Here is a 15,035-nt window from a genome sequence, read left to right as displayed (position 1 = left end):
GGGTGGGACGGGACGGGACAGGGTGGGACGGGACAGGGTGGGACAGGACGGGACGGGACGGTACAGACATGGTTAATACTATTTGACCCCCATTTTATGGCGAGGGTCTAAAAACAGACAAACCAGTTTGTCCATATAATAACCAGGCCCCTGGCAACCTAGTATGAAATTGTAGTCATGGAAACCTGTTACAATATGCTGCTATACCTGGTGCTGGAACTTTGTAGGATCTCTGCCATGGACTGGAACAGCTGTACCATACACGTGAAGTTCCCGTACAATAGAACAGCCTCCCTTAAGCTCTGCCCTGAACGTGTCTGCCGCACATCTCCTTAGTCGCAGTAGACCGATGAGAATGTCCTGTTCTGGGTCTTCGTATGACAGGAAGGTCTCCCACCCCCCATTGGCTACATAGTCTCTGCGGATCAGTTCAGCCTAGGTAAGTATGTACAATAATTGCTCAGATAATTTCTATATTTATGTTTCTGTTGTATGTTTGAGTTTCCTTTATCACACAATGGTGCTCATTTTGTGCTCAACATTAATATTAATTCATTAAGATTTCTTGAAAGTCTCAAATGTTGAACTAAAAGTTATATTACACCTGCTTTGTTTTATACCAGTTATCAAGCGTAAAACAATACCCATGAATTAGGCATTAAAGCTACATCAAGGAAGCTACTGTTAAAATAAAATTGATAGAATATTGATAACCCTGTACTTGAATTACATTACTAATTAAATGCTTACAATCTGCACTGCTTTGTACTCAATAATACAGTAGTCACAGTCTGTTTGATTGATACCCATAGACTCATAAACATAGTCTAAAAGGTGATACGCACCTCCACGAGAGGAGTTGAACAAGTTTGGTTATGCTGATGCAGCTGTTGTGACATTAACTTGACATTTAGTGTCTAGGAGCTACCACTGTATGTAAATGTCAAGCTGTTTTTATTTTAAAACTGAGCAAGTTACAGTAGTTGGCATATCCTCCACTGACATTAACACTTCATTAACTGGACATAAACTAAACAGAAAACCAATCCTTTACCTGCTGGAACAATAATATCTATGCTCTTCATATATTTATGAACAGCACCAAAATGCAATTTTCAACTGCATATTCCGTATTTGTATAGTTTTTTAATATTTTTACTCTACTGATAATTTCTTTCATCAACCATGTTCTACCAAATCTGTTTCACATCGCTTCAAACAAGTTGACCCTGATTAATACAATTTTATTAACTTACCTCAAAAGGTTTGACCTTGTTATGTATTTCCTGTATGCCAACCTCGCGTGTGCGGACATCTCGACATTGGGAACCAAGGTCCTTCATTCGGGCAAGCGCTAGTTCCCTGAGGTTACCGTGCTCTACACCCGAGCTGACCAATGGCATTGGGATATCCCTGATCAGAAACAGATATCAGAGAAAATCACAAAGCTAGAACTACAGGAACATCAATGTGTTTCTCTCTATACAGTAAGACCTGACGTTGAAAGCGGTGGGACCATGTACAAACTTGGAGATTGACAAGTATTTGAGATATGAATGAGAGATGATAAAGTGGAGACTCCAATTATTAACTGCTGACTGTATATCTACAGTGAATGTATACGTCTAGTAAAGCTGGTGATGCCAAAATACAACTGTGCAAATAATTACTGAATCTATAGAATCTTTTGTGAGATATATATGTGTTTTCCTCAATTATTGCATGAAAGTAAACTATGAGCACAGAAAGTGAATTAAAAGTAATGAGTTTATTATATTTCCTTAATACTATTCTAGGGTACTAAACAGATAGAAGGTGTATTAGTTACCTTTGTACTCTGTAGACCCTGGTCCAGGGTGGAACTAGTGCCAGTATCCTAGCAACCAGATCCACTAGACCACTTGGGGGATAACTCTTGTATCGGCCAGTCTTCCACAATTCATACAGACCTATCACAAAACCAAACCATAAATATTCTGTCACATACAGACCTATCACAAAACAAGCCATTCAGATTGATGTCTCGCCTGTCTTTAACCATCAATGCACATATCAGAGAAACTATTTTAAACACTCTTAATGTTGATGGAGATGCTGACAAAGTCAATGGACCATGAAAGGTAGGCGGCATCCAGCAACTAAGATGCATCTATGGTCCAAGTTTGGTTGGTTTAGCACTTATACTTTCAGTGAAACTACGTTTAACGCAAAAACTGAATGTTGCCGCCGCCGATGGAAAAGCAACATCTTAGTCTCGCTTCTGCTACTTCCTAACGGCAAGACAACCAAACCATAAGCATTCTGTTGGTTGGTACAAAATTATATGGTTATACATATCCGTAATATCAATAATTTCCTTTCTTTCCTTTTTAAATTTTCTTCCAAAACATGATGATGGTGAATGTGTATTAGTAGAAATGAACTCTGATACATACCTGTCCCTCTGATCACCAATGTAGGGTATATCTTTAAACCATCAGCTCTAAATGCTGGATTTTCAAAAAATTCCTGTAAATAAAAAAAAAATCTTTATACATGTGACAGAAAGCAAGTCTTTCCAATTCCAGTGTTTTGGAGTAAAGTGGATGAGAGTTGTCTCCCCCTAGGAGGATGCCAGTGTTTTGGAGTGAAGTGGCTGAGAGTTGTCTCAACCTAGGAGGATGACAGTGTTTGTAAGTGAAGTGACTGAGAGTTGTTTTCCCTCCAGGAGGATGCCAGGGTTTTGGAGTGAATTTGCTGAGAGTTGTCTCCCCCTAAGAGGACACTAGGGTATTTGAGTGAAGTGGCTGAGAGTTGTCTCCCTTCTAGGAGGATGCCAGGGTTTTGGAGTGAATTTGCCGAGAGTTGTCTCCCCTTAAGAGGACACCAGGGTATTTGAGTGAAGTGACTGAAAGTTGTCCCCCCTCTAGGAGGATGCCAGTGTTTTGGAGTGAAGTGACTGAGAGTTGTCTCCCCTCTAGGAGGATGCCAATGTTTTGGAGTGAAGTGACTAAGAGTTGTCTTCCCCCTAGAAGAATGCCAGTGTTTTGGAGTGAAGTGGCTGAGAGTTGTTTTCCCTCTAGGAGGATGCCAGGGTTTTGGAGTAAAGTGGCTGAGAGTTGTCTACCCCTAGGAGGATGCCAGTGTTTTGGAGTGAAGTGTCTGAGAGTTGTCTCCCCCTAGGAGGATGCCAGTGTTTTGGAGTGAAGTGGCTTAGAGTTGTCTCAACCTAGGAGGATAACGATGTTTGTGAGTGAAGTGACTGAGAGTTGTTTTCCCTCCAGGAGGATGCCAGGGATTTGGAGTGAATTTGCTGAGAGTTGTCTCCCCCTAAGAGGACACTAGGGTATTTGAGTGAAGTGGCTGAGAGTTGTCTCCCCTCTAGGAGGATGCCAGGGTTTTGGAGTGAATTTGCCGAGAGACGTCTCCCCCTAAGAGGACACCAGGGTATTTGAGTGAAGTGACTGAAAGTTGTCCCCCCTCTAGGAGGATGCCAGTGTTTTGGAGTGAAGTGACTGAGAGTTGTCTCCCCTCTAGGAGGATGCCAGTGTTTTGGAGTGAAGTGACTAAGAGTTGTCTCCCCTCTGGGAGGATGCCAGTGTTTTGGAGTGAAGTGGCTGAGAGTTGTCCCCCCTCTGGGAGGATGCCAGTGTTTTGGAGTGAAGTGACTGAGAGTTGTCTCCCCCTAAGTGGATGCCAGTGTTTCGCAGATTCATTTTAAATCATTCAAGGTAATTATTTCATTGAATTTGTATTTCCTACTTTCAGGATACTGTTATTGAAATCCATTGTTAAAATTTGATGTAGACACATAGGACTTACTACAGCATAAGAGACAGACAGATAAAAACCGAGAGAAAAGAGAGGGATAAACATATGAGTTTAGAAAATCAAATCTCTTTTGTGTTCAAATTCCTACTAATGGGCCTAACTGTCTGGCCAGTCTTATCACTTATCCTTTACAATTCTACGCCTCTCTCGGCTGACATAAGTTAAGTCAGCTATCACTTACAATAAACTGTTCTATGTCTCTCTCCCAGCTAACATTGGGTAAATCAGGCATCATATGTGCTACCACCTTGAACCCTGCGTCTTTTGACATCCTGAAGGACTCACACACAGCCTTCACCGTGTGACCCCTGGAATAAAAAAAGTCATTGATTCCAAATGTATATCATAATTTTGAGAACACTCGTTGCAACATTTAGATTTGAATGGATAGAAAACTGTATATGAAATTTCCTTAAATATATCACAATAATGTCTGACCCTTGCCAGGAAATTAACCCTAACCTGACCCTTACTTAAAGCTTCAAAACATGGGTGAAATCAGAAATGTGACCTTGACTGTGAGAGGTAAGGAGCTAAATCTTTTTCTATTTCTGTGACATAAGAGTGATGCATAACTTTGAACCTAACCCACTGATATATTTCTGTGATGTAAGTGTTTCATATGACCGTGAATTTAACCGTCTGATAATTCTGTGACATAAGAGTGATATATGACCTTGAACCAAACCAAATGATATCTCGATGACAAAAGAGTGATATATGACCTTGAACCTAACCCTGATATATCTATGACATAAGAGTGATATGAAAGACCTTAAACTTTACCTGTTGGTGTCCCTGGCAACATCTTCATACACACACTGATATGAGAGACCTTGAACTCTACCTGTTGGTGTCCCTGGCAACATCTTCATACACACTGTGATATGAGAGACCTTGAACTCTACCTCTTGGTGTCCTTGGCAACATCTTCATACACACTGTGATATGAGAAACCTTGAACTCTACCTGTTGGTGTTCCTGGCAACATCTTCATACACACTGTGATATGAGAGACCGTAACTTTACCTGTTGGTGTCCCTGGCAACATCCTCATACACACTCTGGTATGAGAGACCTTGAACTCTACCTGTTGGTGTCCCTGGCAACATCCTCATACACACCGTGATATGAGAGACCTTGAACTCTACCTCTTGGTGTCCCTGGCAACATCTTCATAGACACTCTGGTATGAGAAACCTTGAACTCTACCTCTTGGTGTTCCTGGCAACATCTTCATACACACTGTGATATGAGAGACCATAACTTTACCTGTTGGTGTCCCTGGCAACATCCTCATACACACTCTGGTATGAGAAACCTTGAACTCTACCTGTTGGTGTCCCTGGCAACATCTTCATACACACTGATATGAGAGATCGTAACTTTACCTGTTGGTGTCCCAGGCAACATCTTCATACAAACTCTGATATGAGAGACCTTGAACTTTACATGTTGGTGTTCCTGGCAACATCCTCATACACACTCTGATATGTGAGACCTTGAACTTTACCTGTTGGTGTCCCTGGCAACATCCTCATGCTCACTCTGATATGAGAGACCTTGAACTTTAGCTGTTGGTGTCCCTGGCAACATCCTCTTACACACTCTGATATGAGAGACCTTGAACTTTTCCTGTTGGTGTCCCTGGCAACATCCTCATACACCCTCTGGTATGAGAAACCTTGAACTCTACCTGTTGGTGTCCCTGGCAACATCCTCATACACACTCTGATATGAGAGACCTTGAACTTTACCTGTTGGTGTCCCTGGCACCATCCTCATACACACTGTGATATGAGAGACCGTAACTTTACCAGTTGGTGTCCCTGGCAACATCCTCATACACACTCTGGTATGAGAAACCTTGAACTCTACCTGTTGGTGTCCCTGGCAACATCCTCATACACACTCTGGTATGAGAGACCTTGAACTTTACCTGTTGGGTGTCCCTGGCAACATCCTCATACACACACTGATATGAGAGACCTTGAACTTTACCTGTTGGTGTCCCTGGCAACATCCTCATACACACACTGATATGAGAGACCTTGAACTATACATGTTAGTGTCCCTGGCAACATCTTCATACACACTGTGATATGAGTGATCTTGAACTTTACCTGTTGGTGTCCCTGGCAACATCCTCATACACACTCTGATATGAGAGACCTTCAACTTTACCTGTTGGCCTGACAACATCCTCATACACACACTGATATGAGAGACCTTCAACTTTACACGTTGGTGTTTCTGGCAACATCCTCATACACACTCTGATATGTGAGACCTTGAACTTTACCTGTGGGTTTCCCTGGCAACATCCTCATACAAACTCTGATATGAGAGACCTTGAACTTCACCTGTTGGTGTCCCTGGCACCATCCTCATACACACTCTGATATGAGAGACCTTCAACTTTACCTGTGGGTTTCCCTGGCAACATCCTCATACAAACTCTGATATGAGAGACCTTGAACTTCACCTGTTGGTGTCCCTGGCAACATTTTCATACACACACTGATATGAGAGACCTTGAACTTTACATGTTGGTGTCCCTGGCAACATCCTCATACACACTCTGATTTGAGAGACCTTGAAGTTTACCTGTTGGTGTCCCTGGCAACATCCTCGTACACACGCTGATATGAGAGACCTTCAACTATACCTGTTGGCCTGACAACATCCTCACACACACACACTGATATGTGAGGCCTTGAACTTTACCTGTGGGTTTTCCTGGCAACATCCTCACACACACACTGATTTGAGAGACCTTGATCTTTACCTGTTGGTGTCCCTGGCAACATCCTCATACACACTCTGATTTGAGAGACCTTGACCTTTACCTGTTGGTGTCCCTGGCAACATCCTCGTACACACTCTGATATGAGAGACCTTCAACTTTACCTGTTGACCTGACAACATCCTCACACGCACACACTGATATGTGAGGCCTTGATTTTTACCAGTGGGTTTTCCTGGCAACATCCTCACACACACACTGATTTGAGAGACCTTGACCTTTACCTGTTGGTGTCCCTGGCAACATCCTCATACACACTCTGCACTCCAATCTCCTGTCGTGTACAGCCATACTTCAGCATGTCACTAAAACATATCACAATTACATCATCACAATTACATTACACATTACAGAAAATAATTCGCAAACAAAACATTGCATATACAAACATACCAGGTACCAGGTAAATATCAATGCAGGTTCAATTCAGTCTCACCACACTGATACAATGTCATAGGATTATTTTCCTTTCCTTTTTTTGTTTCATGAAATTTGAAACTAAATCATAAAATCAAAATCCAATTCCAGACAAACTTAACCAAAAAGGAAAAAGTTTGTAAATTCTAGACAAAAAATTAAATGACCTCATTTATGCTGTAGATACAAAAAGGCTGCACTACAGAACTATACACATTCACAAAGAATGGGGGTGGCTTAATGACAACAACATGTGGCTGGATCCTCGTTGGACATGGTGTCAGATAATGTAAGATAATAATGAAAGAGTGGCGTGGAACATCCAATTGTTTGTTGTTATTGTCACTATGAACTTTCAGGTGTTAAGCTCAAGTAAACAGGTCTCAAAGGCAGCCAAAGAATTTGATAGTCAGAAAGTTGAAACCTACACATGAACCAGGAATATGTACTGTGATTATAACAGATATTTATTGATCAGTGTTTAGTGTCTGTTAACTGTCATTATAACATATATATATTGATCATTGTTGAGGGTCTGTTAACTGTGATTATAACATATCTCATGATCATTGTTTAGGGTCTGTTAACTGTCAGTATAACAGATATATATTGATCATTGTTGAGGGTCTGTTAACTGTGATTATAACAGATATATATTGATCATTGTTGAGGGTCTGTTAACTGTGATTATAACAGATATCTCTTGATCATTGTTTAGGGTCTGTTAACTGTGATTATAACAGATATATATTGATCATTGTTTAGGGTCTGTTAACTGTCATTATAACAGATATCTATTGATCATTGTTTAGGGTCTGTTAACTGTGATTATAACAGATAACTATTGATCATTGTTTAGGGTCTGTTATCTGTGATTATAACAGATATCTATTGATCATTGTTTAGGGTCTGTTAACTGTCTTTATAAGATTCCTCAGACAGTATTCCTATTAACTGTCATTATAATAGATATTTAACTGACATTGTAGGGTCTGTTAACTTCTCTCCTGTAATCATAACAGGTATCTGGGCCCGTATTCGTGAAATCATTCTCGTGCTCAAGCATGGATTCTGTGCTCTAACCTACTTTCTTGCCGCTGGCTTAAAATCATGTTACACAGTCAAAAAGTCAAGTTCAAACAATGAAAATGGTATTTAGCCCTAAGACTCTCCCAAATTCTTCCAGATCACTGACAAAATATTATTTTTCATAAATTTATCACAGGAATACCAGGTAAGAAATTGGGCTTGAGCACAAAATCTGACTATGAGCATGAAAACAGTTTCAAGAAGCGGGCCCAGATTGACATGATATAGTCTGTTGTCTTGTTTACCTTATGTGTTTCCTCAGACAATAATCTGGACGGGTTTCTATGGTGATACCTATACATTTTGACTTGCTCTTCTCTGAATATCTGAAAATATAAACCAATAAAACTTAGGATATATCACTCCTGTATATCGATCCTTATAAACCAAGGGGGTTAGCGTTTAGACCAAGGGAAATCCGTTTAGACCGAGTGGAATCTGATCCTCAGTATGTGGAAAACTGAGGCAGTCTTTCAAGGAAGTCTTTAAGCTTTAAATTCATGGCAGCACCATTACTGAAAATCTGTATGTTATTTGTTGGAAAAACAGCACCTTAGCATTTAATTGTAAGATAAAGTAGAAGAGCTGAAATAAATCATGTATTTATCTGAATCATACAAAACCAGATATATCCCCAAACTGATGGCCGTCTCAGTCACACTACTACTGGTGTAACTAGACTTACTTGACCGCTGGCCAACACTACCATGGGATAGTGTGAGGAATTTACTTGACCACTGGGTTTAACATTACTATGGTAGGGTGTAACTAGACTTACTTGACCGCTGGCCAACACTACCATGGGAGAGTGTGAGGAATTTACTTGACCGCTGGTCAACACTTCCATGGGATAGTGGGAACACTTTACTTGACCACTGGGTTAAACATTTCTATGGTAGGGTGTAACTAGACTTACTTGACCGCTGGCCAAAACTACCATGGGATAGTGTGAGGAATTTACTTGACCCCTGGGTTTAACATTACTATGGTAGGGTGTAACTAGACTTACCTGACCGCTGGCCAACACTACCATGGGATAGTGTGAGGAATTTACTTGACCGCTGGTCAACACTTCCATGGGATAGTGTGAACACTTTACTTGACCACTGGGTTAAACATTTCTATGGTAGGGTGTAACTAGACTTACTTGACTGCTGGTCAACACTTCCATGGGATAGTGTAAGCAATTTACCTGACCATACTATTATCGCATGGTGTGACTGGATTTACTTGACTGCTGGTCAACACTACAATGGGATGATGTGAGCAGACTTACTTGACCGCTGGTCAACATTACCATGGGATCCCCGATGGTATGAGCAATTTACTTAGTAGGGTGTAACTAGACTTAACTTGAGCGTTGGTCAACACTACTATGGCATGGTGTGACTGGATTTACTTTACCCCTGGTCAATACTACTATGGTAGGGTGTAACTAGACTCACTAGACCACTGGTCAACACTTCTATGGTAGGGTTAAACTAGACTTACTTGACTGCCGGTCAACACTTACTTCACCGCCATGGGATGGTGTGAGCAATTTACTTAACCACTGAGTTTGACCACTGGGTTAATATTACTATGGTAACTAGACTCACTTGAACGCTGGTCAACACTACTATGGCATGATGTGACTGGATTTACTTGACCATCGGGAAAACACTACCATGGGATGGTGTTAGCAATTTACATGACCACTGGGTTAATGTTACTATGGTATGGTGGGACTGGACTTACTTGACCGCCTCGTCTACGCTACTACTTGTGTGACCGGACAAAGCGTCATGAAGATTGCGTATGAAGTAGTCTCTGTAATCATCAGGAAGGCTCATAAATGTGCCACCCATCACAATAAACTCCACCTTGTCAACACTGTGGCCGAGTGACATCAGCTGGAACAATGAAATCATACATAGAATGTCTCTTATAATTTACCAAAATAACTAATGAAACAAAATGGTGCATTTTTTTGCTTTTGATTTCGTAGTCATGATTGCATCATCTCTATGTTATTAAAAGTGTTATTATACATTAAACAAAGTATATTAGCCATTACATAGGATAAAATATTGCAACAATACCACCATAAAAGCCTCTATATAATACAGAAGATATTTATAAACCTGAAGTTCTACCTGTTGTACACATGACATGTATTCTGAGAGTCTCAAGGAATACACAGTAAATCAAAACTAAGTTCATGCTGGTTTATTTCAAAAGATGCAAAGAGATGTGGAGTTCCTTCCGGTGGGATAGGACCTGCTGTGCTATTGTAAATTTTGTTTGAATGATGACAAGGACCAGTAAAATGGATATCTCTGACAGTAAAGCTTTTTTCTGGCCCTCTATATATAACAAACACTTAAAAATATAAAGTGTGCAACTCCTTCAATCTATTATCAAAAGATTTTTGTGTGTTTCACCCTAATAGCCTACCTGTTCTACCCGATGTCTTGTCTGTAGGTAGGGATTGTATCGGGCACGGATCGCTCTCATTGATGTTGGCTGTAAAAAGTAAAAATGAATGATGATGTAAACCGTCACAACACAATATTTATACCTGTTAAAATACAAACATATTTTTCATAACACTGATCAGTAAATTTTCTCAAAAACCAAATCAACCCAGAAATTTGGGAGAAATTGAAATTTTGATACAAGATTAAAGACAAAAAAATCTGACATACATGTGTGCAGTATATATAGTTTAAATTGTAGAATTTTTGTTTAAATTATGTGAAGAAAATCAATATATGCAGTATCATGCATTTAAACTGATAGACTTTAAAGAAAAGTCATATAGGGGAGTTATTTTGAAGAAAAACGGCTACTTTCTTGTAAAATAGGTGAATTTTAAAGCACATGGGGGAATTTCAAAGAACAGGGAAATTTTCTTCTGCAGGGGAAACTACACTTAAACGAAAGTGAATCAAGTCTAGATTGATCCATGCAACCTGTTGCCTAGTTGTAATTGTACACACTGTTGTCTAGCAATTTAATTAACATTGGATCTTCGCATCATTCCTGCTTACTGATATGTTGCGATATATCAGTAAGCGGGAACGATGCGAGGATCCTATTAAAATAAGATTGTGTTGTCTAGGTGTGAAAGTTCAGGTTATATTCTAGGTGTGATCAAACAAACTGTAGTCTTCTTGTAAGTTTAGACCATTGGCCTGTAGCCTAGTTGCAATTGTTCATAATGTTGTCTTGCTGTAACTGGTCAGCTATGATGATACCAACATAGACTTGCTAAATTGTAGATCGTTAGCCCAGCTGTGATTATATAGACTTGTATTTTGCGGTAACTGTACAGACCATTTGGTCTGTAACCTAGGTTGTTTTGTAGTTTTGACCATAAGTCTGTAACCTAGGTTGATTTGACTATAAGCCTGTAACCTAGGGTGTTTTGTAGCTCTTTATTTATACCTCGTAACCAGTGTAGGACTGCGTAGAGTACTCAAAGTCAGAGTCGGGTCCACCAGGACAGTATCTATAACAGGAACAAAACCATGTTTGGAAAGTTAGTGACATAAATAAATATATATAATACATTTAACATAATGTATTAAATAAAATAAAAATTACTGGTAGTTATACCTTGTCATTGAAATCAATTCTTTACTCAGAACAAGATTTTTTTTCAAAATAATGAAGTTAAAATATTTGACTGCTGAAAGTGATCACATGTTCAGTTCATTTCCTTATTAACTTGAAGTTTTGTTAACACAGCCAGATACCTCTCAACAGACACATGCATAATGTTGGGGATATTTACACAGGTTTTTTACAGATATGTTGACAGATACTTACACACAAATGTTACCTGTCATAGCGATGTGGGAGATACTTACACACATATGTTACCTGTCATAGCGATGTGGGGGCATCTATGTGGCTTACACATGACTGCAACAACTGCTATCTATAAATAAATTATATCAATATCTCAAATTACATATAATAACTTAAAGGGGTAGGCAAATGCTTTTTTTTAACAATAAAAATTGTTTTTGGTCATTTATATTTTAACAAGAAATATGAAACAAAAGCCTGAATATTTGTAATGAAAACCAGATTATTATTCTTTTGAATGCAGAAAACTAGCTACCGTGCCCCTGTGCTCTGTGTTTTCCTGTTGACATGAATTTGAGGTTTAGAAGAAAGCACAAACAACATTACAGAGAACCATTCCGATTTCGGACAACTCTACTGTAGCAGGAGGTGCTAAGGGGGATAACTCCTCCAAGGTAACTGATCATACAAACTGACAATATTCTGCAAAATAATCATTACTCCTCTGTACTGATCTATGTTAAGATCACTCTACTGAGCAGAAATAAAGCTCACATTACACTATTGACTATTTAAAAATAATGATAAAATTAATCTGATTTTCCTTTTTCACACCAAACCAATTTTATTTCAAAATTATAAAACAAAAACAGAAAAAAACAAGCCTGTATAATTTAGTCTGCAGGATGACCGAGCTACCTAGCTGTGTTGGTGATGAAAATATTCACTCAGTCAACACTAGTAAAACTTTATAGTCAAAGTGTGTCTGTCCTGGGAAAGGTATAAATTGATCCATATCTGAACAACTAATTAGAAATGTGCAGTAACTTACCCCGCTGGCTGTTCTTACAGGCTTGGCCTTGAGTTTGGGTAAAAGTATCTGTGCAAAAAGAATCAGTGTTAACAAAATCAATGATGTTTTACAATATTCCCCAACCAAACTTCCAATTATTTGTCTTAATTTTTTAACAGAATGGCATCACAATTCCTGGCTGTCATACTATTCAATGGTAAATTTTATATCCGAATGAGAAATGTGAGACAGTTGTAAAATATTTATGCAAAACAACTCAAACTGGGCGTCGGGGACGGGTGATCTACCATACTGAATAGCATGTACTGCTAATTAGTTTTAATGTTAATTACCTTTTTATGTTGAGGGGGAACAGCTGCAATGATATCCACAAGTCTTGGCTGACTTGACAATCCATATTTGCTGGAGATTCTGCACTTAATTCTGTGGATACAATGACGTGGGTTTTATAGTAATACATGTGACCTGGTCTCTTTATATTCAATTAAACAAACTTCACATGTCGATAGCAATGTTAGAGAAAAAAAATCCCAGTCAGACAAATTATTCCTCCATTCCCTGCTGTGATAATATAGATAGTATTAATTAACACTGTTTTTGCAACATTACCATTTTGTCTCGTGCTGAACTGGTAAATACCATTAACAGTCAGGATTTTACAGATACCTGTATTAGCTCTCGGGCCTCTGGCCATCTGAACTAATATGACAGTCTCTTGTTGAAATGGGGTAGATGATGAAATGGCTACCTGTGATAACCTCTTAGTATCTCAATGTCAAACAAATAACCAGTAAAATGTACCCACATTTCTGTCATTTTCTGCCAGAAAAAACATGTCTTAGAACAGGCACATGTACTTTTTGAAATTTAATATCTTTCCAAGATGATGATAACTAAGATATTGAGCTTTGAAGTTATACATTTTAAATACAATAATCAGTTTCATTTTCCAAATCATAAGAAATGTATCACCTGTTTAGGTTCACATCTTTGCCATCCTCATGAGCTTGAAGTAATTCCTTCACAATTTCAGATACAGTCAAGATCATAAGTTCCTCTCTTGTTGCCCCAGGCAGGATTGCTGAAATTTAATTTTTGTTATAGATGCATACATTTCAACTTCTAACTATATAAAGAACAAGTCTTCTTCGTGTAGTCAATTAGGGGGATTATGTATAATGATTGTCTGACTGCGTATCCAGTGAAGTTCTTAGCTGACATGCATTTACGCTAATATAATCATTAATATTTGTTTTCAAATATTAACCTGTAGCTACCAGATGCAGATGACTGCGGTAAAACGCACTATGACCAGAGACGTATGGTTTAAACTTTCTGTCATGACTCTTATATAATGAACTGACAATCAACACTATAGATGAAATGTAAAACATTGTAATACATACTTCTGTTTTTGTTCTTCCCCATGATTGATTAATGTTAATGTTATCGATTTGGTGAAAACATGATAATAAACCACTGTTTATGGTGCAATCTGCAATCCACATGGACATAGAAATGAACTCAGATCAGTTTACGCCCTTGACATCAGAAATACGCTTGTGCATTATAACGACCAAATAAATCAGGCTATTTGACCTTCACCTAATATGTTTTCGTACCAAATTAATTTGCCATTACTTGGCCATAAAACATATAATAAATACAAAATGCCAATAAAACATCACTAGTAAATGCTTTCTACAAAAGAATGTTTACAAGAATAAGGAGAATATAACATGTCACAATAAAATCGAAACTACGGACAGCTGTTTTACATTACCCTGTATTTAAAGTTCCGGTATGATCAGATGCAACAGTTAAGGCCTACACTTTTTCTGCTATCTATCAATGTAAAACTTAAGTCTTATATCTTTTTGTTATCTTGAACACCCTTTACACTTAAACAGAACAATTTACATTAATTATCAAACATAAAAATAAATGTCTAAATTCTAGATATTTGGAGGGTTTTTTCCCATGCCACCGCACCGTACTGTAACGGGAAGTTGACATGAAAACACTATTCATTATATTGTTTCGTTAATTTTTTTAAACGCCACTCGATACATTGAATTTGTATGAACATAGAAGGAAGTTACAACGATAGAAGTCGCTTGATTATTTCCAGGGTGCGATTTTAACCAAGGAGTCAATAATTTGTTTGCCTGACAGGTACGTTTGAAGTTTGTTTACATTTTTAAAACGTGCACGTCATCCCATCCGACCATTCATCATCCCCCACCCCCCTTCCCCTCAATATTTCGTACCGTATGAGAAGCAACTGCAATTGCTTTATTCATT

The 15,035-nt window shown here is 38.7% G+C and overlaps 1 protein-coding gene across 2 annotated transcripts in view; it reads right to left on the bottom strand.

Moving 5' to 3' along the window:
* LOC110445158 (probable elongator complex protein 3) overlaps positions 1–14,288 on the bottom strand; it is a 19,708-nt gene extending 5,420 nt beyond the window's left edge. The window contains exons 1-15 of one of the 2 annotated variants that reach the window (XM_021489599.1): positions 14,138–14,288; positions 13,704–13,812; positions 13,064–13,154; positions 12,750–12,797; positions 11,977–12,047; positions 11,552–11,615; positions 10,559–10,627; positions 9,860–10,014; positions 8,368–8,448; positions 6,841–6,921; positions 3,992–4,118; positions 2,436–2,508; positions 1,829–1,949; positions 1,257–1,413; positions 208–435 (exon numbers count right to left, since the gene is read on the bottom strand). In XM_021489599.1, coding sequence (XP_021345274.1) covers positions 208–435; positions 1,257–1,413; positions 1,829–1,949; positions 2,436–2,508; positions 3,992–4,118; positions 6,841–6,921; positions 8,368–8,448; positions 9,860–10,014; positions 10,559–10,627; positions 11,552–11,615; positions 11,977–12,047; positions 12,750–12,797; positions 13,064–13,154; positions 13,704–13,812; positions 14,138–14,159 — 1,497 coding nt within the window. In that variant the 5' untranslated portion in view covers positions 14,160–14,288. The other variant, XM_021489600.1, reaches the window with a different exon arrangement.
* Positions 14,289–15,035: the final 747 nt, after the last annotated feature.

This window comes from Mizuhopecten yessoensis, unplaced genomic scaffold, assembly GCF_002113885.1.
Source record: "Mizuhopecten yessoensis strain PY_sf001 unplaced genomic scaffold, ASM211388v2 scaffold2091, whole genome shotgun sequence".
Taxonomy (NCBI): Eukaryota; Metazoa; Mollusca; class Bivalvia; order Pectinida; family Pectinidae; genus Mizuhopecten; species Mizuhopecten yessoensis.
Note: the sequence above shows the minus strand (reverse complement) of the source record. Positions and strands in the feature narration are given on the sequence as shown.